The sequence below is a fragment of the Hippoglossus hippoglossus genome, chromosome 12, assembly GCF_009819705.1.
Source record: "Hippoglossus hippoglossus isolate fHipHip1 chromosome 12, fHipHip1.pri, whole genome shotgun sequence".
Lineage (NCBI taxonomy): Eukaryota > Metazoa > Chordata > Actinopteri > Pleuronectiformes > Pleuronectidae > Hippoglossus > Hippoglossus hippoglossus.
Genome location: NC_047162.1, coordinates 9588647 through 9611123, shown reverse-complemented (window position 1 = coordinate 9611123; position 22477 = coordinate 9588647). Strand labels below are relative to the sequence as shown.

General features: G+C 41.4%; 2 protein-coding genes and 1 long non-coding RNA gene across 6 annotated transcripts in view; 2 read left to right on the top strand and 1 right to left on the bottom strand.

Annotated features, from left to right (window-relative positions):
• LOC117771629 overlaps window positions 1-1256 on the bottom strand; it is a 55595-nt gene extending 54339 nt beyond the window's left edge. For both annotated transcript variants that reach the window (XR_004615621.1, XR_004615620.1), the window contains exon 1: window positions 1153-1256. This is a non-coding gene — a long non-coding RNA (uncharacterized LOC117771629). The remainder of the gene's footprint in view (window positions 1-1152) is intronic.
• A 448-nt stretch (window positions 1257-1704) lies between these two features.
• On the top strand, window positions 1705-3497 carry LOC117771540 (transmembrane protein 250). 2 transcript variants are annotated; one of them, XR_004615611.1, is made up of 3 exons: window positions 1705-1913; window positions 2204-2892; window positions 2938-3497. XR_004615611.1 is itself a non-coding variant. In XM_034602032.1 (2 exons), exon 2 carries the CDS (start codon window positions 2378-2380, stop codon window positions 2795-2797), a length of 420 nt encoding a protein of 139 aa, XP_034457923.1. In that variant the 5' UTR covers window positions 1705-1913; window positions 2204-2377; the 3' UTR covers window positions 2798-3497. The 2 variants fall into 2 exon arrangements, 1 of the variants encoding a protein (XP_034457923.1); XM_034602032.1 differs by having other exon boundaries at window positions 2204-3497.
• A 3643-nt stretch (window positions 3498-7140) lies between these two features.
• Window positions 7141-22477, top strand: part of LOC117771539 (nucleus accumbens-associated protein 2) — a 28166-nt gene continuing 12829 nt past the window's right edge. The window contains exon 1 of one of the 2 annotated variants that reach the window (XM_034602029.1): window positions 7141-7645. The gene's annotated coding sequence lies outside the window, so the exon portion shown is untranslated. Of the gene's footprint in view, window positions 7646-8222; window positions 8293-22477 lie in introns of those variants that run through there. The other variant, XM_034602031.1, reaches the window with a different exon arrangement.

The window sequence follows — 22477 nt, the reverse complement described above, 5'->3', positions numbered from 1 at the left end:
TTAGGGTGGGTGGGGGCTGCCACTCAAGTTATTATTATTCTGTGGATTTCATCACTGACCTCAATCATAACGTGAAGGCAGAGCACATGCATGAACAATATATTCCGCCTCGGTGACAGCTTTATGCGTGTTTGATTAAATATTTTGATGATTGTTTTTCTAATTTCTCATAATACACCTTTAAATTCCTTCTCAAGAACACGATTAACAACTGTAATAAACCCTTTAAGATAAACATAGAAATAAATGAAAAAGTGTATTTATAATGATTTATGTGGTCACCTGCTGCCATCTGGCTTCCTGACAGATAGCTGAGATGTAATCAGTCAGCCGGAGCATTAATCTGCCCAATCAAGGTTACTTGACATACAAGAGCGAAAGGCTAGAACACTTTAATGTGGTCCCTACACTTCTGAGGACACGCAAGTGGACATGTTGTGCAACCTTGTCAAGTTTACAGACATATAAACATGAACGCACACGTGACCTCTGCAGCGTCTTTTTCTTTCCCTGAACTGTTGCAGGTACAGAACAGAGACTGTATATAAAAGATGGACGACATGACTGCTCACCAAAAGTGAAGCCAAAGCATCTTGATCACCCCCTGGTATCTGGCTGCAGTATGGTTCATAAATTCCGCCGTCTCCATGTTAAGGGATGGGACGTGGAACAAACAAAAAAGTCAAAGTACATGTTGAACACATTTCTTTCTGTCATTTTGGGGTGTTCTTATAACAGTGATACATGTCCAAGTGTTCATTTGTTCACAGGGTGAAACATCATGAGTGACAGTGGATACTGGGGTATCAACAGACTTCAACTGTACAAGATGGCAGTGTTTGTATCCAGGATATTTTGGCTTCATTTCTGAATAGAAGCAGGAGATGGAGATGGCGTATAGCTCACCTGGTAGAGCTTTTAATTGTTTCCTGTTGTCTGGCTTCAATTCTTCATTGTTAGCTTGTAAAACAGCATGTAACTGTTTTTTCTACAATCAACTCAGAGGTGTGTTGGTGAGGACAGGTGAGGGATTAGCATGGAGTGGTTTCTCAGTAAAAAAAAAAGACTTAACATTACTTAAACATCAACTCAACTACCAAAAATACCAATCAAATCCTTTCACTGTCGGACCATCAAACGAGATAAACTTACATTGGTCATGCAGACAGTCCACACTTGAGAGGATGGGGCCGCCATCACGCAGCCCGCCAGGTCTCATTGTTTAAAGAGACGTGAGCCAGGTGAGCTGACTTCCTGTGGAGCTTCTGGAGGTGGAGCCACAGGAGGAAGTAGTAGGCCAGGTGGAGAGGGGAAGTGGGAGGGGATTTTCACTTTTATCATTATTATTATTAGTAGTAGTAGTGTAGTAGTATTATTATCCATATCATATATCATAAACTATCTATACTTTTTATTATTGTGAGGGTGTTGGGAGGAGATGGAGCCAATATGATGATGATGATGATAATGATAATGATATTATTGTTGTTGTTGTTGCACAGAAATCCCAAATCTCCCCCAAACAAATACACACACATATATTCACAATGTATAATATCATATTTTCTAACCGTGTAACTCAATAGAAACTTATTTTTATGTGAAAATCCACAGCTCCATTCTCTCCGGGTGAGGCGCACTTCCCCTTTAACTCGCCGTCTGACGTCACGGGCAGCGTGACTCGTTTGCTTTGCGACAGTTTTACGTTCGAGGAACCGGCTCGACGTCTCATCTCCGCCGGAATAAAACAACCCGACGCGAGGAAAAGATAAACAAGAAAAGACAGAAAACAAATCGTGTGTGTTTACGCTGGAGTCACAGTCACTAAGTGTCCATCATGTGATTCAGTGCCGCAGAGAGTCAATCCGCCGTCGTCTTTTCTTACTGAGGAGGAAGGCGCCATAGTGTTGCATGTAAGATCACTGATTCTGCACCATCACTTGTTTCCACAGAGGAATATATGGAGGGGAACGTGTTATTTGGTGTCACAGCTGTGATGTAGTCGTGCAAATATAATGTGAAGCTTCATGCTCACACACTGACTTAACCTCATGTGTTGAAATGCATGTTACGTTCTACTTCAGTAAAAAAATGCACACTTTGCAGAGGCCTGTATCTCTTGGGTTAGGTTTGCAGCCATGTGTTCATGCACAGGTTGTCATTGCATTAAGAAAATCACAGTAACAATGTCATATCTCCACAGATCTGTGTTGCACCTGAAGGAGGAAGGCCTCTCTGACTGGACACACACCCCAAGCTGCCACTTCTAGAGCTGCTCGTCGCCCCACAACCAAATGAAGCTTCCTGCCTCCCCAGCAGCTTCTCTCACAGAGGAGTCCCCCTGCAGCTGGCACTCCTGGGCTCCCGTAGCCCACCCATGCCTGTGATCCCCATCCCACGGCGGGTGCGCAGCTTCCATGGCCCCCACACCACCTGCATGCACTCAGCCTGCGGGTCGACACACGCCTCCAAGCTAGTGCGCACCAAGTACAACAACTTCGACCTGTACTTGCGGTCCCGCTGCATGTACAGCTTCCTCCGCTTTCTCCTGTACTTCGGCTGCAGCCTCCTGACCTCCCTGCTCTGGGTGGCGCTCTCCGCCCTCTTCTTCCTGCAGTACGTGAGCGTGCGCGTGCTCCTGCGGCTGCAGTACAAGCTGTCCATCATCCTGCTCTTGTTGGGTCACCGGCGTCTAGACTTTGGTGTGGTGAATGACCTGATCATCTACAGCATGCAGATCACCATGTTTCTGGTGGGCGGGCTCGGCTGGTGCTTCATGGTGTTTGTGGACATGTAGCTGCGATGTGATGGAGATGTAGTGTGTGTCACGTGGATGCTGCAGACTGTAACCTCAGCTCTGTGTGGCTTCATGGGACAACACACAGCTTTAACGTGTCCTGTGGGACTGCTCTGTGTCGCTCCGCCGTAGTCGAAAAAGACCCTTTTGACGTTGGGGTTAAATGCGTAAAAACCTTAGTGGTTGGGTTTCAGATATGATAGAATTTCATATGTTATTTCTATTACTTCTCTATTGTATTTTCATGCCATTTGTAAACGGTTTTCACAGATTTTGATGTGCATCTTGACCAGGAACTGTTCCGTTTGCAATAATGGAAAAAGTGAATGTCTGTTGCATGAAGACGTGACTTACTCTATGACTAATGTGCATCATGGCTGTCTGATGCAAGACCGGCATGTGTGCCAAAAATAACCCAAAGTCGGCCCTAAAGCAAAAGCAAAATTGCACCATGATTCCCCGGTTGACAATGTGGATTATGTTAATATCATATGAAAATATACCACATAGATGAAGCTGAAAAGTTATGGTGGCGAAAGTGACCAAAACAAGTCGACAACAGCAGTGTGTATAATGTTGTTTTGTGGAATAGGGTTGGGGGGGCGGGGCAGGTATTCAAGTGACAAACATCCAGCTTTTTTTTCTTTTTTTTTTGTAAAGTAATTTAATAAATTTTCCGTTGATGAAATGTGTCGAGCCCTGAGATGCGTGGCCGAGTCAATTTGCTTTCTGTGTTGTCTTAACACCCATGACGGTGCGCCCCGAGCTGTGTCATAAGAGTGTGTGACAGTTCAAATTGAAAAAAGGGCGTTGGGTCAAGTGCTCCGTCAGTCGCTCTTCACATGGTTTCAGAGCCGATCTGACTGACTTCTCTGTTCAGCTTCCCCCAGCGCAACAAACACCAACCACAACTAGACCCCGCTGTTTTCTGCCAAGCATAACAATGGAATTGGCTGTGTCCCAGTTACCTTATATAGCCTCATTATCACATAGCATGAAGCCTACGCTGACATGAAACTCATGAGGGCGCATGAGGTTGAAGTTGAAAGAATCTGTTTAACACTTCAACTTCTGTTTTAGGTATTTTCACTCATATTTTATACCTTGTACAAAAATCAACGTAGATGTCCTTGCCTATCTTCCATTATAGGACATGAAACAAAGAGGAAAGAAGTTGGAAAACTACCAGCAGGGCCATCTTTTCATATGAACTTTCGACACAGCGGTTGGGAAACCGACTGAGACATGCTTGAGACTGGTATGGCCTTGAGCGGCAAATGCATAATCAGGCGGCAACAATAAGCTTTTGTTCCGAGGATCAACGCATCATATGCCTCGTACTCGAGAGCCGAGGCCGATCTGACAGCCCAGCTGCACCAGAGGAGAACTGGAGAACATGAGTTGTCTCGTGGTGTCCGTATAGCGCTGGACTGTAGGTGAACTTGCCACTACCCACGCATTTTCATTTCTTCTTTTTGGTTGCTTTGTCTGAATGACTTGTCTTGTTTTTTATTTTCTTGTTCGACAACGCTTCTTCTGCTTTTGATTCCCTCGCAGCCCCCCCCCATCCAGGTCAAACCTTGAACTCTTCATTTATGAAAAATATAGAATACATGGTAATGCACAACTAATCGCTGCATAAAATGATTATATTCAGCACATGCTGGAGCACTCCGGACGATTCAAAAATAGATCACTTAAAACGATTCCGTCATACAGCATCAACTTCAATTATCCCACTATGGTTATTGTTACATCAAAGAGGTAATGTTTTGTCCATTTGTTTGCTTGTGAGCAGGACTACGCAAAAACTACTGATTGGATTTCCACAAAATTTGATGGAAGGATGGGACATAGGCAAAGTGAGAACCCATTAAAATGTCATGGATCCTGACAAAGGGGCAGATCCAGAATTTATTAATCTTTTCTTTAACATTGTGACTTTGGGCATTTTTGCCATTTTCACTATTTTCCCAGGGAACAATTCATGGTGCCATTCTAGTAGCCACTGTCAACACTTGATTTAAGCTGTCATTTAATTAGGCCACAGTAACAGCTTTCAGTGAATTTAGTTGAATGATGAGTCATAATGGGGGGAAAAACAACCTTTAATTTCTTGCAAACACACACTACATCCTTGATGAGGATATAGCTGCTCTAATGGTACAATAAGATCATTATAAACTCACTGTTGACCACCACAGACACATGATAATCCCAATAGGGAATATTGCAGTGCTTAAAATAGCAGTAGAGGTACAATAAGTACTGTAAACACACGGCAGGCTCATATAGGAATATCACAAGACTGTACAGAGACACGTCTCAACCGGGTATTGATCCTGGAGAGAAGACAGAAGCAACACGAGAAGTTAAAAATGAAAACGAAGGTGAGAAATAAAGGCCTTTTAGTGCCATTATGAGAGGAGAGATAATAAGGTATGTGATGTGATAATGAATACAGAGCAAACTGGCATTTGACAGCTAAACTTACACAGGTGGAGGTGATAATTAATATAATAATGTACTTTTAGTTTAATAAAGTAAAATTCTGGGTTATGGTACATTAATTATATTACCACTATTACCAAGCAAAACTGGTATAATAGTTCTCAGATACACTTCTCTACTCCAGAACTTCATTGGATGGCTTTAATAAGATTTTAATTGTAAAACTGATAATTAGAAAAACAGATTGCTATAGTTTAACCTTGATCACTCACAACAGTGATCACCAATCTTAATGTTTCGATGATACATTTTAGAAGTTACAGTGGTTTAAAGGGTTAGCGCAGGAGTTCCCAAGCTATACGACCCATTCCACTATTATGGCTAAAATATTATTTCAAATCATTTTAAAGTTGTATCTCATTTCTGGAAATCATATTGTGACCCTCTCTTCAATAGTGCCTCACAGCCCCCCAAGGGGTCCTGACACCTTGTGTGGCAACCATTAGATTTAGGATAATAAAAAAAATAATTCTATTCCATAAAGCCATTCCAGAGTTTTCTATATTATTTACATATGATATTATTTATTATGTTTTGCAATATATACATGTTTTCTTTTTATTTGTCAAATACTAGGTTAGCTTTTTGGGCCGCCAGAAAGTAGCCAAATTACTTTTAAACCTCTTGTACCCCTTCTTACAGCTCACAAACTCGTGTTTGCTTGTGAGAGCTTGTAATTTCACCTAACTGTGTTTTCAAAGAGTTGCAATTAAAAAAAGGTGAGGGTCAACTGACTTAGATTAAAGACTTTAGATTAAAGTCAGTATGAGGGGGGGGAAATAATTAACACATTTTAAAAAGGCCATAAAACAATCCAAAATATATTGATTTTAAGTAGATGTAGATGTCGGTAATGGACCTTGGTGTTGCTGCCACCTGCCAATAAACCGAACAAAGACAAAGAAGCAGACAAAACTATATTGACCCCGTATCAGGTAATACCTTGTTTAAGTGAATCGTAATGGTTGAATACATTTTGTTTAGTTGCGTGGTCTAACTTTAAGTTTAGCTACTATTTGTATCTTTTGCCATAATTATGGCTACGATATGCTATCAAACTCCTGGAAACCATCTTGTGCCTTATGACCACAAATTAAACATATATATATATATATATTTCTGCTACATATAACCACATCTTCTGTTACTTGCTTTTTACTTGTGGTATGTAGCTATTTGGGCCTCTTTTAACAGCTCATTGAGTTAGACAAGAGCTTTCAATTTGACTTGACTTTGTTTTAAAGGGTTTGCAAGCAAACAAAGATGGGAACCACTGACTTTAAATGAAAGCCAGAAAGTTGTAGGGAGGGAAATAAAGAATCAGTAATATTTAAACTCCAAATCAGGTGATACACTTTTCAGGTTAATCCTAATGGTAGAGGTTATAGGATAATAAGAAAATCATATTTCCTGTGCATGTCATGCCTCTCTGTGAGGGACATTTGAGCATATTGAGGTCTGCACCCCCCTGCAGTGTATCAGTTCGTTGCATGCTGCATGGTGATGTTTGCATGTCTGGTCTGCAGTGAAAGAAAAGTTGGAGTGGGCCACACGCCGCCTGCAGTTGGCGCTTTTTTAAACTCAGCAGCAGCAGCAGCAGCAGCACACATGCGCGTCATCGTGCAGTGAGCTGTCATCGCATGGGGACACGTGAGGTAACCACACATGTACATTGTCCTTATAGGACACGCAAAAAAAAAAAAAAAAAAAAGGAGGAAGAAGAAGAGCCTGTCCCAACTGCAACCTCACACCCTGAATGCACACAGTGTGTTGTCTCCTTACACACACACACGATCATACACGCTGCAGGTTTATATACTCTCACATTTACGTAGTCTACACCTTTAAGCCTGCAGAGTGCACCGGGTTCATGTGTCCCTAAAGGCGCACGGTAGCCTGCGACCGAACCGTGTGTTCTGCTGCGGCCAGGACGGCGTGCACCTCCAGCCCAGTGAGAAATACACCCCTGCCAGGTCCCGCCAACATGTCTGCGTCTTTAAAAAAGAAGTGCACACCGAGCCGTGCGTGATGTCAGGCAGCTCGCGGTCCGCGCACTGTTCATGTGAGTGCGCCCTGCGTTCACTTCCTGTAAGGGGACAGCGGAGAGAGAGAGAGAAAGAGAGAGTGGGATAGAGAGATGGGAGAGCCAGGACCGAAGAGGGAGAGATAGAGGGAGAGACAGCGGACGAGAGGAAAGCCAGGGGCCTGCTCTTTTCCTTTTTTTTTCTTCCGTCTTTGAAACACCCAGCAAAACTTTAGAGGTCTATCCGGAGGGAGAAGCGTGTGCCACATCTGCGCAGCTGACAGCCGCGGCTCATGGAATAACCACATATCTGGGTAAATACATCCACTGCTCTCGTCTTGTCTTGGCTCCGTGTTTACAGTGCCTGATTTGCATGACGCATAGGCTTTTTTTTTTTTTCATTACCATGCATTTACTCCCCTCGCTCCTTCTCCGTGCGCATATACACCGCGATCTCCTCTCATCCACCATGATCTCGCCACCACACTGTAACTCTCCTAAAGTCAAGTTTTACACTCTTTAACTTCCATAAAAAGTCATTTGGATGAGTGGATTTTACGCACAGAAAGTGTGTGTCCCCCCCCCCAGCACCACCACTACTGCCACCAATCACACATCATATTTGTAGTTTTTTTTTTTTTTACCCTCCCACATTCCCCAGGAAAGAGTAGTCCTATTTTGGACAGCGCTTTAAAAAAAACCCACAGGAATACTATTGTCATTAGTTTTCAGCTGCACGAGTAGAGAAAGTGGTAGGATGTATTATCGCTCTGGCGTCATAATGAAGTCAAACACCCCCCCCCCCCCCCCCCAACCAAAAAAAAAAATCTCCACCATAATGCATCTATTGTGTTGCTATATGCTGCACGACTGCTACAAGCAGCACAGAGATCAGCTGAGGTTGCAGGGGTTTTTGGGGCAGTGCAGAGTTCCTATATGATCCAGTGCAGCTGCCACACTCGTAAGTGTTAGTTTAAGCAGTATCCTGCAATGTTTAAATGGCGGTTTTGTGTTTAAATTCTAACCTTGGTGCTCTCAACATTAATAATTATTTACAAAAATGTCATAATGAAGGCTATAAATTCCTTGATATACCTGGATTTTAGGCTTTAAATACATGTGAGTTAGGGTTTGAAGTGTGTTACGGTATGATCCAGTGCAGCTGCCGTCTCGAACATCTCACCTCAAGGATTTAAGTGTTACTTCAAGCGTATGAATGTTCAAATGATGCTTTAGTGTTTAAAACCTAACCTGAGTGCACTAAAAAAATCAACAATATTTATAATAATAGACAAAAAAATACATTATTAAAAGCTATAAAGTCCTTGGGCTGGGCCAAAATGGGCACAAATCCATTATTTAAACATGACGATATGTTGAGATAACGGTTCAAATACTTGTGAGCAAAGGTTGGAGGAGTGTTGCCTATATTGTATGTTAGTTTAAGGAATGTCCGCATGCTTAAATGGTGATTTGTGTTTAAAATCTAATCTGAGTGCACGAGAATTGTCAACAACATTTATAATCATTTTCAAAATTGAAATGTGGATACAAGATTCTTGGGCTGGACCAAAATGTGCACCAAAGATGCAAATGCGTGACCGAACAGTTTAAATAACTTGAGCGAAGGTTTGAAGAGTGTCACTGTATGAACCCTCACTCACAAGCATTTAAAGTATTACTTCAAGGTATCTGCGTGTTTAAATGATGGTTTAGAGTTTAAAATCTAACCTGGGTGCCCTGAAACAACATTTATAATCATTACAAAAATGACACAATAAAGGCTATAAAATCTTTGGACTGGACCCAAATGGGACCCAAGGCGCTTTAAATTCATAAAGTTAATATGTTTAGCAGCAAATTCAGATTCAATTAAAGGTTGAAAAACAAGTTGTTCCCTTCTTGCATGTAACTGTAGCCCGCAGTGTCTGATGTGTCAGTTGTGGCTTTGTTTACCTCACCTGAACCCTGCAGGAGCCATATCTGACTATACATACACTCCCTCCCCTCCTGTGTGTGTGTGTGTGTGTGTGTGTGTGTGTGTGTGTGTGTGTGTGTGTGTGTGTGTGTGTGTGTGTGTGTGTGTGTGTGTTGTGTGTGTGTGTGTGTGTGTGTGTGTGTGTGTGTTGTGTGTGTGTGTGTGTGTGTGTGTGTGTGTGTGTGTGTGTGTACATGGGTGCAGTTTGTGGCTCGCCGACACGCAGCCTGTGGCGATTTTCATAATTTCCTGTCACTTTCCTTCCCTCTCTCTCACACACACTCTTTTTCTCTCTGACACCCAGCTCTCTTTCTTATTGTCTCTAGACCACAGCGGAGTCATGTGTTAGTTGTCAAGATGATTATGCAAAGAAAAAAAAAAACACACACATATTTGCTCATTGGTTATGGGCGACATCTTTATCTTTCTTATATGTATGAACTAAGGATCCTAGTCCCGTAACAGAAGTCACACAGGTTGGATCAGTCCTTAAGCCCTTCCTTATAGATCTGTATGAATCATTAAACCAGTGTAGTGTGAATCTTGTTTTTTAAGAAACACGTCCCTTCTGCTTCTGCTTCTCTTCTGTGAAATATACCATGGGCGATAATGAGATTGTTGTATTTGTAGACGAGCTTTGCATAAAGGTAGTTTTTGATAATCTTCCTCCTCCCCACAGTACGGGATGGGGGGGGGGGGGGAATCAGTTCGAGGTAATGTGGCGATTGTGCTGCCAAGTTTCTATCTTCAAGTGTTAAACACAACATACATGGAAAATGTGAGACTTTTTTTTTTTTTTCTCTCTCTCTTTCTCTCTAAACGGAGGCCTTCCAGCACTCGTCTTTGACTTGGAAGTCTGCCAAAGGGTTGTGAAGGCTCTCAACAGCTGTATTTGTCTATGTGCGTGTTAGTGGCTGTGTTAGCATATGTAGTGTGTGCGTGTGTGTGTGAGTGTGTATTTGTGTGCTCTCGCTGTGTCCCGGGATGCCCTTCCTCCATAGGCCTCACGCTATACAGCATTCCACAAGGGGGCCCGGGGTTGTCTGCAAGTGGGGAGTGTCAAGGCGAGAGAACGGCAACACTAGTTTCAAATGTAACTGATGCTGGGTACTGACAGAAAGAGGTGAAGAGTAAAACTGTCAGAAAATAAGAAAAAGCACAGTCAGGTTACAACCTCTGTAAAATTTCTCCGGAGCTTTATAAGAGATACAAGTTAGCGTCAAGCAGTGCTCGATAAATATGTCGACCACTAGGAGAAAACCACCTAAAGGTGATTTACACTGTGATTTTGTGGACGGTAAATATTTCAGGACAAGCGTCATTGTCAATTCCAACTGTATTTCACAGTAACACACACACACAGACGAATAACACTGCATGCTACTGATGTTAAAAATCATCATAGGCAGACCTTAAAACACATTTATTGATCCAAACCATAACATTTAAAACCTGGAGTCCACGTTCGTCCTCGGCGCTGCTTTATTTGCTGTGTGTGTTTGTGTGTGTTTGTGTGTGTGTGCCCTCATGCTCGATGCACTCCTTCTCTGCCTATGCGTGTGTGGGGAGAAGCTTTATGCGTGTATGATTTTTTCCTTTCCTGAGACAGTGATGAGTCATTGCTGATGGTATGCGATACAGGGCACCACTCGTACATCATATTCTCATGCATTAGGCTCGTACTTTCTGCATATAACGCAGAGCCGGCTCTGGTTAAACCCTGATGGATTTAAAAGACACGTTTCTGCTGCTGCTGCTGCTTCAGCTCGTGTGTTCAGGCTTGTTGGTTAGAGCTGAAATACAAAAAGGAAATGTTATGTACTGGAGACTATTAGGACCAGACATAAGGAGAAAAAAAACAGGAGAGGAGGAAGGGTTTGCATTTCGAGAATAAAGTTGAAATGTCAAGGGTGAAGTTCACTTCTTTGGTACATCAAATCCAGTTGGAGGAGCGACTGACAGTTATACGAGCTGCCAAAATGTCACATCCCTGGAGTGTGAGAGTGATTTTCTGAAGTGGTGCAACTGTATGCTTATTTAATAGCTGTATCATATCAATAATGTAAAGGGTATTCCTTTATTCTTAACTGTGATGTAACCAACCAAGCAGAATTTTTAAAATCTTCCTCCTCTGGATTAGTTTGAGTTTATTCCCAACATTTCAACTATGTTTTCAAACTGCACAATGGAAAAAAAATCCTCCTCCTCTGCTTTAGGTTGACTTTATTCTTAACTTTTCAACTTTTTTTCTCAACATTTTGACTATATTGTCAAATGCAGAATGATATTTTTGTTCCTATCCCTGCCTCTAATGCTCATCCATAACAGAGAAATCCATCACATATATCGTTGCGACTTCTTATCTAGTGTATATATAAGAAGTCGCATAAGTTCATTTTGAAGCTAATTCTAACTTTCCTCACATGTTCTTGACACATCTGTCCCCCAGATCACAGTAGTTTCTATTTGACTGAGGAGGTGTTAAATTGCTTTTTCCGTCAAGTGTCCACAATGCTTGAAAACTGCAACCTAATTATTTCAAGGTCCGTATTTGATTGGTTGTGTTTGGCCAGCATGCAAATGTTCAATTCAATGTACCAGAGGGACTGAGAGGAGCGTAAGACAGCTTGTTTTCTTTTGTGGTGGAAAAGCCCAAACATCTGTGAACATGAGAGTAGTCGGCTACCGTCTTTAACGTCTGGTATTTCCATAAATCTGAAATGACCTATATGTGCCCCCTCCAATATTACTATTGTTACCTGAAAAGGAAGAACATCCTCTCAGCTCTTTGCATGAGGTTTATAGGATCATAAAGTCCCAGTTGTGAAACGTACATGAATAGTCAACAAAGCTGGAGGCCCCAGTGACCTCGCCACGTCCACGTGTTTCCTCATCAAAGCATAAATTAAGTTGGGAGTCACATCAAATCAGATAAACTGCCAATTGCGCGAATTTGATAAATTTACTTGAATAAACGAAATTACGGTGAAATGACCAATGTTCCACTGGTAGGTCTGCTAACACAGTAAGCTAACGTATCCCACCTGAATCAAAAGCAAATATGATTGGGATGGGATCCAGGTGGGGGGAAAAAAGATAATCCAGTGATTAGCGTGATGCTACAGTGTTTTGCAGCCAAGCTACGTGTGCTCGGCATGTTTGTGGTGTAAAAAGGTGATTTAAAAAAAAAAAGCCACAAGACAGGGTTGTGCAGTTCCTCGTTTAATATGTAGAGTGGCGGATATTTTTCTTCTTCTTAGAATTTACAACAAGCTTTTCGTCAGTGCCTCATATACTTTCAGACTTACTTGAGGAAGAAAGATTAGACAAAAGACGAGATAAAAAACGAGGAAGGATGTGTGAGTTGTGTTTGTTGAAGCACACACAAATATGATAACGTAGAGCATAGGTTCTGTGATCTGTGATTTTCCATCTTTACTGTCATGTGCTATGCATCAACACACACCATTCATGCATGTGCAGGAAAATACTGAGTGGGGGTAAATGAGAGGAAGGATCAGCAGGAACCGTTTCGGATTTTGAAATGTAACTGATTTGGACGGTCCTGGCGTGCTACGTGCTTTTCAGGAAGCCTTCCAAGAATGGAGACAATGAACAGTAAACATGGCATGTTCCTCAGAACAATTCCACATTAGATCTCAAAGATCACGTGTCTCTCTTTCTTTTCTTTTTTTCTTTTCTCAGAATCACAGCCCCCACACCACACTACATTGCAGATAACTGTAGCAGCTAAATTTCATGTTCCCAGTGTATGCACTGTACTCACACTTGACAAGGAGCTCTCACAAATGTGCAGAATCTCCCTCTCTCTTTCTCTCTTTCTCTTTCACTCTCTCACTCTCTCGCTCTGTCTCAGAGATTTCTGGTAAGTGACATGTTTGGCCGTTGGCATAATGCCTAGCAAGATCACATGGTATGAATGTCGTGCCTGTGTTGCGTGCGTCTGTGTGTGTGTTTGTGTATGGGTGTGTTGAGAGTGTGATTGTACATGTCTGTGCATTTGTGCTCGTGTATTAAAAAAAAAAGGCGAAAAGAAAAGAACGGGAGCATGTGCACATTTCATTGTTCTGAGTATTTTCAGCATGAATAGGAGCACCTAGCCATATTAGAGCGCTTCAGACTGTTGAGAATCAGGATGAGGACGTGTTTCTGATATAGTCATGAGATCTGCTTCTCAAATAGGATGGAAAATTTGATTTTGCACTTTATGTTACTCGTTCGACAGTATTCGTGGCATCAGTATATTGAAATTCATGAGGTTATGTACCATTATGAGGAGCTTATTCCACTTTTTATAATGTAAGATGCATTAAGAGCAATTCTGAAAAGATTTCAAAGTTGTTCATACTTGTATAATCACTCTTATTATTACCTAAAGCCCTTCATCTGCAGAACTGGAGAGCCTTGGTTGAACCCTTTATGTTTAATCTGCATTATGTCAGGATTTATAATAATAAGGTCACTGGCATTCACCTAAATATCTCCAGAGAAAGATTGTGCGAGCTTGAATCAACTCTTTAAACTCCCCATATCTTTGCAAAGGCTTCACTGTAAGTGAAGCCGCAGCAGCCTGAATAGGTTTCAAACAATTTTCCCAGATCCTTAGATTTTCAGCGGTGGGACATTAGACTCACTGTGAAAGTCAAACCTATAATTCGGGGGATGACGCCTGCAGACATGCACAAACACACACAGAAACACATAAATAAACCCCACAAAATCATGCAGACACACACTCAGTCACACAGAAGTAGACAGAGAGACCACCATGGATGGCATTTATCCTCGCAGCCCACCTCAATTTTCCATGCTCTTTTGCTGTCTGCTGTACATAATTAAATTGCTGCAAACTTCAAGCCTCTCTCAAGGCTCCTGGCAGTAAACAAAGCGTGCTAATTACTACTTAAGGTAATAAGTGAGGTAAGCGAATGGGCTGACCCCCCCGTCTCTGTGGCGATGACCTGCTCTGCATGTGCTCCTCGTGTCCTCACAGCCGGGCACAGCGCTCGTAGGAGCCAGTGGAAAAAGACAGGAATCTGAGGTGGGTGGTTTTCACTGCACAGCCCCCCCCTACACACACATCATCTCCCATTTACACTGCTAACATACGTTAGCAATTATCGCTAAATCCCAGCATTAGCATTGCTTACCTGATATTTTTACACGCTCCCCGCAGAATGATGAAAGGACCTTGACTTGAAATTTTGTCCCGACATGTATTGGTAAGAAATTCAATTTGTTCTGTGGTCATGGCAACAATTAATGTAATAATCATTTGATGTACTCTGGGAAATAATTTGCTTTTTTACTGAGCGACGGGTAGACGCTGCTCTTGTCTATGTCCGCTCAATATACAGCTACTGTCAGTGGCCAGTTAGCTTAGCTTAGCATAAAGACCTGGTGGTTACTGGTGGATAATATTTCAACCCTTCGACATAACCAAGCTAGCTGTTTTAGGTCTTTATGCTAAGCTAAGCCAACTGGATGCTACTTGCACTCTTGTGTATGTCCGTTAAATTTAAAGCAACAGCTAGTGGCCAGTTAGCTTAGCATAAAGACAGGAAACAGAGGAAAACTGCTAGCCTGGCTCGGATGAAAAATTGCAGTAAGCACCTAATAAAACTGCAGCTTGTCGATATAATTTTTAAACAAATGATAGTTAGCTTTCTGATATCTGCTAGATATTTCTGCCAATACGACAGCCAAGCTAGCCTTTTCTGGTCTTTATGCTAAACAAAGCTAACCTGATGCTAACTACACTCTTGTATATGTGCTTTCATTATGAAGCTACAGCCACAGGCTAGTTAGGTTAGCTTAGCACAAAGACAGGAAACAGAGGTAAACTAGCCTGGCTCAAATTATAAATATTTATGTACTTTACCCTCATAAAACTTGTCGATATTACTTTTTGTTATTTGGATGAATTCAACAAATGATTGCGTTTTTTAATGAATGAGCTCTCTGGTAGCTGGTGGATGCTGCAACAATGCCCAGCTAGCTTATTCTGGTCTTATTGCTAAGCTAAGGTAACTAACCGGTGGCAGAAGCGTCATATTTAGTATACATGTATACCAAGAGTATAGCGTCAACCTTCTCATCTAAATATCAGCAAGACCTCAAAAAATCTCACAATCTCACAATCTCAAACATAAAAAATGTTTTAGTTCATGGATAAAAAGGCTCTTTGTAGCTACTGTTGTGATAATAATAGTCTTATTTATAAAGACTTGTTACAATTCAAAACAAGTAGGTCATAAAAGCAATCTGTGTATAGAGTAATTACATTTTATGACTGTGTGAACCAGTATAGGCCACATTGCTCTATATCATCAGTCTAACAGCATTATAGGTCGTATAGCCCTGCAATGACCTGCCAGACAAACAAGAAAACAATGTTAATCAAGGTTGTTTAACTACAGAACAGTATTATACCCTGATATCTTTAAGTAGGATCACTCATTTCTTCTACTTGCATTTGTGTTAATGTTGGGAAACTCCCATATCATACTTCTCTTCGCCCTCGACTGACTGACCCTCAGCTACACAAATGAATATCTACATAAAAAAACTAACATGGGATTTTGCTGCTGCGCGAGTTTCTCTGTCTCTTTCCGTGTCGTTTGATCAGCTCTGACTTGAGAGAGAGATAAACAAGCTCTGTTCACATAGGTCAGCATGAGACCTTTTCAGTATGTTAGCAGCGTTATGAGGTTATCCAAGGTGACATGTTATTTGAGCACATGTGTGCTTGCTTAGTCTGGTGCTGACTGGAAGATTCTTAGGTCAGTGAAGTGTGGGTATGTGTGTGTGTGTGTGTGGGGGGGTCTGCTGGAGGAGGGTGGTGGTGGGGGGGTGGCATATGCACTCAAAATAAATGTGTACGTAACGCTGTGCACATGAACAAACCGTCTTTTATGATACATTCCAACACTAGGCAACATTGTGATTTTTTTATTTTTTTTATCATGGGAAATCTTTGCCGCATGTCATGAGACGTTCTTGTTATCCACCTACCCCAGTTCATGATATCAAATAGCATTTATTTTTCCTGCAGGGTTTTTTTTATTCATGGAAGAGAGTGAATTAAAGCATTCTGTCTGCTCTAATTGAGAAATGTACACAGGGCACTCAGTCAGTGTCGGCACTGCTCTCTCTCTCTCTCTCTGTGTGGGTGTGTGTGCGTGTGTGTGTTTGTGTATGCCTGTCTGTAGACAGTGGGGCACTGATGCTGAAAGATGTGTCCTCATTTTTTGCGTTGCGCCGGGCTCCTCTGGTAGCCATGTTGGGCTGCTCTGATGTCACGCATGTGTCACTGTAGAGCATTCAGCTCAGACACGACAGCGCATGGTGATCAAAATGGCATGTTTATTCTCTCCATACACACCCCCCCCCCCCCCCCCCCCCCCCCTCTCTACTTCTGTTTCACCCCCACCCCCAGACTCCCCTGCCACACACTCTACTTCTCACCGTCACTGTTATACGCACTGGGAACTTCACCATGCAGTTTTTCAAGTTTTGTGTTATAATTCAACCCCCTGCTATAACCTTAAATTTGTTTTTCATGCAGAGAAACACCTCTTGAGTGGAGAAAAACTGTATTTTTACTCTTGAAAAAATTCCAAGCAGCTTTCACACTTAAAGGTGCATAAGCTAATTTATTGTGTTTTTTATTACTCTCACCTTAAAAAGCCCCTGTTTGATTGACACACTCACTGCAGCTGTTATCCACAGATTTGAATGGTTCTTGGAATGTAAATCCACTGTTGTAACATGTCACATGCTTCTAGCACGTGTATACCTACAGCATAGACCTTTTGAAATTGTTTTTGCAATAGACTACGTGTTTCCAACAGGTAAAAGCCTATAGAACAGGTTAAACAGTACACAAGGAAATGTTCCACTTTGACATGTTTACATGTGATATCAAATGACCCATAGAGTTAAATTAGGGACATGACAGGAGGTAATGCAGTAGTATTTAAACTCAAGTCTGTGATGTTGTTTTTCCAGGGAGAGTTTTTTCAGCTATGCCCCAGCAGCTACAAGGATAAAATATAAGTACCTGGCCTTATGACGGTGTTAGCTATAATTCTCCAATATTTTGCTGGCAAGCAAGTTATTCTTACAAAAGAAATAACCCCAAAATCTCCGTGCTACAGAGCGCTTGGATGAATGAGGCTGTGAAATTGATAAAGACAATAAGTTACTATTTTTTTGCTCTACTTTTTTCCTTTCATAATTTTCCCTGAACACACAGTGACTGTTTGAAACCACATTTCAAACAAATGCATTTGTTTCTGTTAACAGCTTGAAACTCCCCCACTAAGCTGAAAGAGGTTTAAATGGCCGGAAACTCCCCAACAGTCAGTAGAACCAATGAAGCTGTTTGAATGAGTCTAAAACAATGAATCCACCTCCAAATTCTTGATCGCATTTTACCAGGCTGACTTGGAGTTTGCATCAACAAAGATCTGAATGTTAAAATAAAGATCAACATATACAACGAATTGTGGAAAGAAAAGGCAACAACTTGTAGAAGTGAAAGAGATGTAGAGAAGAACGTTATGTCTGGTAAACTCCTCAAAACTAATAATGTCTCTCATTTGAGTGTGTGCATGATCACCACTCATGAGCTCTTACTTCTCGCTAATTTATCCTGATTTCCTCCATGTTCTGCCATCTTAAGCGCTGTGAAAATCAAGTCATGTTTGGAACAAATGCATAGTGTGTGTCACCACTGTTACACATACACTCGCAAACATAGAGATGTCCAGTGAAATGTAACCTAATTGAAGTCCTTGTGTGACAGCCAGTGACACTCAGCAGATCATCCAATGGCCCCTGTTGTCCCCAGATGAAGGTCGTATTAAAGAGAATACCAATGTAGTTTTCGGGCCATGTGCTTGCGAATTAAAGTGCAAGAAGCTGCACAAATCCACTGTGTTTGAGCATACTCGAGTATCAGATGTCTTGTGGCGAGGAGTGCTAGCACAGCAGCGGCACACCTGCTTTGTAATCGTACTTGCGAGAATAAATTATCTAGGTGCTCTGAAGGCAGGCATCAACTAGAGCTAATTAGCTCCTTCTTAAATCAGTAAGGTCCCTGTCATGGCACCATCACAGTTTGGAAATAGGGGGAGCGTGTTCGAGATGCCACAAATGAGATTCAACTGGTGTCCTTGTCAAGTCACAAGGAGAACAACACCTTTACTGTGATGCCATGGGGAAGTGATGTTTGTTTCAAGTGTGTTTCAAGATAGACATACTTAAAGTTCACATACTTTCATACTAACTTTATTCCATGAAGAAGTTTTAGATATAACTTAGTTGCTTGATTGATAAAGGTACCAGTTTCTAAGTGCCTGGCACCTGACTTCACCTAATTGAGTCTAGATCTCAGACTTGAAATATATCCTACCTTCATAAAGGGAGGATAAGAAAAACTAAACAGCCTTTCCCCTTTTTTTTCTGGAAAACAATTTTCATACAATTCTGAATGGCACATACTTCCCTCAAGACCCATAAATCCCCTTGAATACATTCAAGCTGCACACACTTCTAGATATCACCTAAACACTGCCCTTTCCTTGCAATGAAAATCAAATAAACAAATAAACAAATCAACCAACTAACAAACCATCCAAACAACCTTTCAACCATTCAACCTACAAACAAACCAACCAGGTTGTCGGAGGTATATAATATGCTATGGATACCTTAATTGGCACCAATGTCTGAATGCTCTCCTTCGTGGTGGTACACAAAATAACCAAATAGTAAAGGGTGAGAAAAACTAATCTCGAAAATATCAATAGTGGATCGTAGATCAGTGTCTGCCAGCATGAAATTAGGGCCCTCAGGCTCATGGAAAATGTACAGTTATATGACCCAATGGTCACATGGCAGCTGCGTGCTGCTGCCAACGTTAAGCATTTATTAGTTAGAAACTGTCCCAAAAGTTGAAATATCACATGGTACCCATGATGCAGTTCCTTGTTTACACATTCCAAATGTTGCTACTGCTGCCGTCAAACTGATCTTGAACACATTTATTCGACTGATGCCTCTTGAATCATTCTGTGTGCTTTTGCTTCTCTCTTTTGGCTCCTTTTCTTCCTGTGCTGCTTAGGTTGCTTCCTTATAAACTAGAAATCAGGGGCTTTTTGGTCTTGTGTCAGTGTTTGTTCAAAATAGTTCAGTCTTGCGTGAGTCCTGGGCCTGAGTTTCCTTGCTGCCTCCAACGTCACACTTATGTGTTTCTATAAACTGGAACGACCCGGAGGCTCCCGTGGTTCTGCAATATGAGCTTATTATTACCCAAAAAAAAACTGTCTTTGTCCCTAAACGCTTTCCCCTGATGTTCTTGTGTCACTCTGCACTCTCTTCCCTTTTCCCTCACAGAGCAGGGTTCTATTTCCTAGAAATGGCAGTCTTGGCGGCCTGTTTGGTGATACTGACATCTTTGAGTCGTCAATGTGGAGGTGGAATCTCGTTTGATTTGAACAAACTGTCCGTCTGTTGCTATGCCTTGGCTTTGTCACCAATATATCAAGTCATAGCAATACTGGTCAGTTTTGAACAGGAGTATGATTCCTTCAGCCAATCTTGTCTATTTAGACAGAATGTCTTTTTTTGGCCATCTTGGCTCTTACAGTGTCTCTCCTCACCCAAACTCCTTTTGAGCTTTACCTTTCTCTATCACGCCGCCTCATTTCACTGTGACTGCACTTTGTCAAGTTCTCTCTTGTTCTTTTCTATTTGCATCTTTCACACACACTCCCTCCCTCCTCCTCTCTCTTTATGTTCGTCTGCCTCCCCTCTTCCGCTCCCCGTTTTCACTTCTCTCAAACATACCTCCCGTCATGTACCTTTCGATCTCCCTGCCTCTTTCATCGCCACATTTTCAAATATCAAATATATGCTCAAAAGGCATCACGTATGTCCATGGGTGTGTGGGTTGTGTGTGTGTGTGTGTGTGTGTGTTTGTGTTTGTGTGTGTCACTGGAGTTTGGTGTGATATAGTGGCCACTGCTGTTTGTTTGTTTACCTCCCTCAGCCACTTGGAGTCCATTAGCGATGCCTTTGCCTCCGGAGGATCACCCACACACACACACATGCAGACACATACTGTACATGCTCTTCCACCTTCTGTCTGGTTTTCTTTCTGCACATCACCGGGACTGCAAGCTAAACTGACTGGTACCCCACTGTTCTTGTGTTTGATTAAGTCCCGAACCTTTTCAGTTTCCTGCTGCAATAAGAGCCGGCTGTCGTGTACTCTCTTCAGCGCTGTCTTCCTCAATAGAGATGCCTGACATTAAAGCATATAACCACGGTTGCATGTTACTGTCTGTCCCCTTGGCACTACAGAGATAGGCAAGTATATCTAAAATGGATGGAATAGTGTTTTTTTTTCACTATAGTCTCAAACTACAATTTTCAAAAATGTAATTGCCTGAATTACAAATTATTGAATAGACAAAAGCTACAACAGCCAGTAGGACTGCCTCTTTTTTTTTAAATGTGAAAAAAAAGTGTGAATAATGGAGAACGAGCACTAGAGCACATTACATATCTAAATTAATTAACACACACAACATAACCTATTCTAAAGTACCTTGTAGTTTATTTCATTCATCCTCTGCCTCAATCAAACTGCAAGAGTACATTTCTTTTTAATAGTGGAAAACACTATTAACAATAAATTACGTACATTTAAAAATTGATAAAGCAAATTATATATATACACATATATATATATATATGTGTATATATATGTGTATATATATGTATATGTGTATATATATATGTATATGTGTATATATATATGTATATGTGTATATATATATGTGTATATATGTATATGTGTGTATATATATATATATATATATATATATATATATTAGAATTCATTTTGGTAGATTCTTGTTTTTAGCCACTTAACAAAACTCTTCTTTTGGCTCTGTATTTGTTCTCCACCAGCTCCTGAGAACAATACCCTAGCGCCTTAAGCTGCTTAATGCTGCATCAACGATAGGTTTATCTGATATTATTCACTTTAACAGCTGCCTGCTGTATGTAGGGCTGAATATAAAGTTGTGTGAGTGGATGAAAACGTTGAAGTTGCAGACTGGAGAATTAAAACATTGAACTAAAAGATGGTATAAAACTTTGTAGAACTGACTGCAAACTGCAGAGTTGATAACTCTCACTGCGAGTTTGATACTCTGAATGACCCCTTTCACATTGCACATCGTCATTTGAACCATTGCTACTTTCATTGATCATAGCTGCATTATGTGCCAAGCCTGAAGGTGACGTCACATAGGTGGGCATGGTAATGTTACATATTACAGAGTTATACATTTCAGAAGTCCAGAAGCTCGAATTGGTCATACTATATTGATCAGGACAAATAAATCAGAAGTCAGACAGCACAAGACATTGAGGTATAAAAAAAAACTCATACGTTCTATTGTGACATTTAAAGTGATCAAAAATTATTCTGGCAATACATGATGAGACAGGCTTTAATGCATCCTCTGTATGTGATTGTCTACATGACCTCTTTGCATTGCTGCAGACAGACAGCATTGTGCCTGTAGTTAAACCTGAAATTCAGCCTGTCTCTCTCCTTCTCCTATAGTCAGTGACTGGGGTGATTAGTGTGCATATTGAGTGAATACAAGTGGAAAGATACCAGACAATATTCAGCCCACCACAAATCATTTCAGAGTTGTCTGTTTGTTACATAACTGTGTGAATCATTTTCTTATTTTTTTTCAGGAAAAGATGATTTTGATCCTGACTATGTGCAGACAACTTCACCCAGCGGGGTCTATACACAGGGAATGATGTTGCATTATAAGCAGTGATAAGCAGCCTCTCTCACTCTTTCTCTCTCCCTCTCTCTCTCGACATCCCATAATGATACTCAGACAGACTCAGGCAGACACCCGCTCCGTCCCGATTGGTAGAACTGTTGCCAGGGAGCGTTGCCGTCTCAACGTGGATAGAATCTGTTGTCTGGTACACTTTAGACATGAGAACAACTGCAGGATCTGAATATTTATAACGAGGGGACTGTTCATATTGAGATTGTATAGAGGCAACATAAGCGAGAGGGGAAGGAGCCGTTCCTGTTCGG

Bases quoted from the DNA above. Each gene is read 5' to 3' on its own strand.
- LOC117771540 (XM_034602032.1), top strand. From the start codon at position 2,378: ATGCCTGTGATCCCCATCCCACGGCGGGTGCGCAGCTTCCATGGCCCC.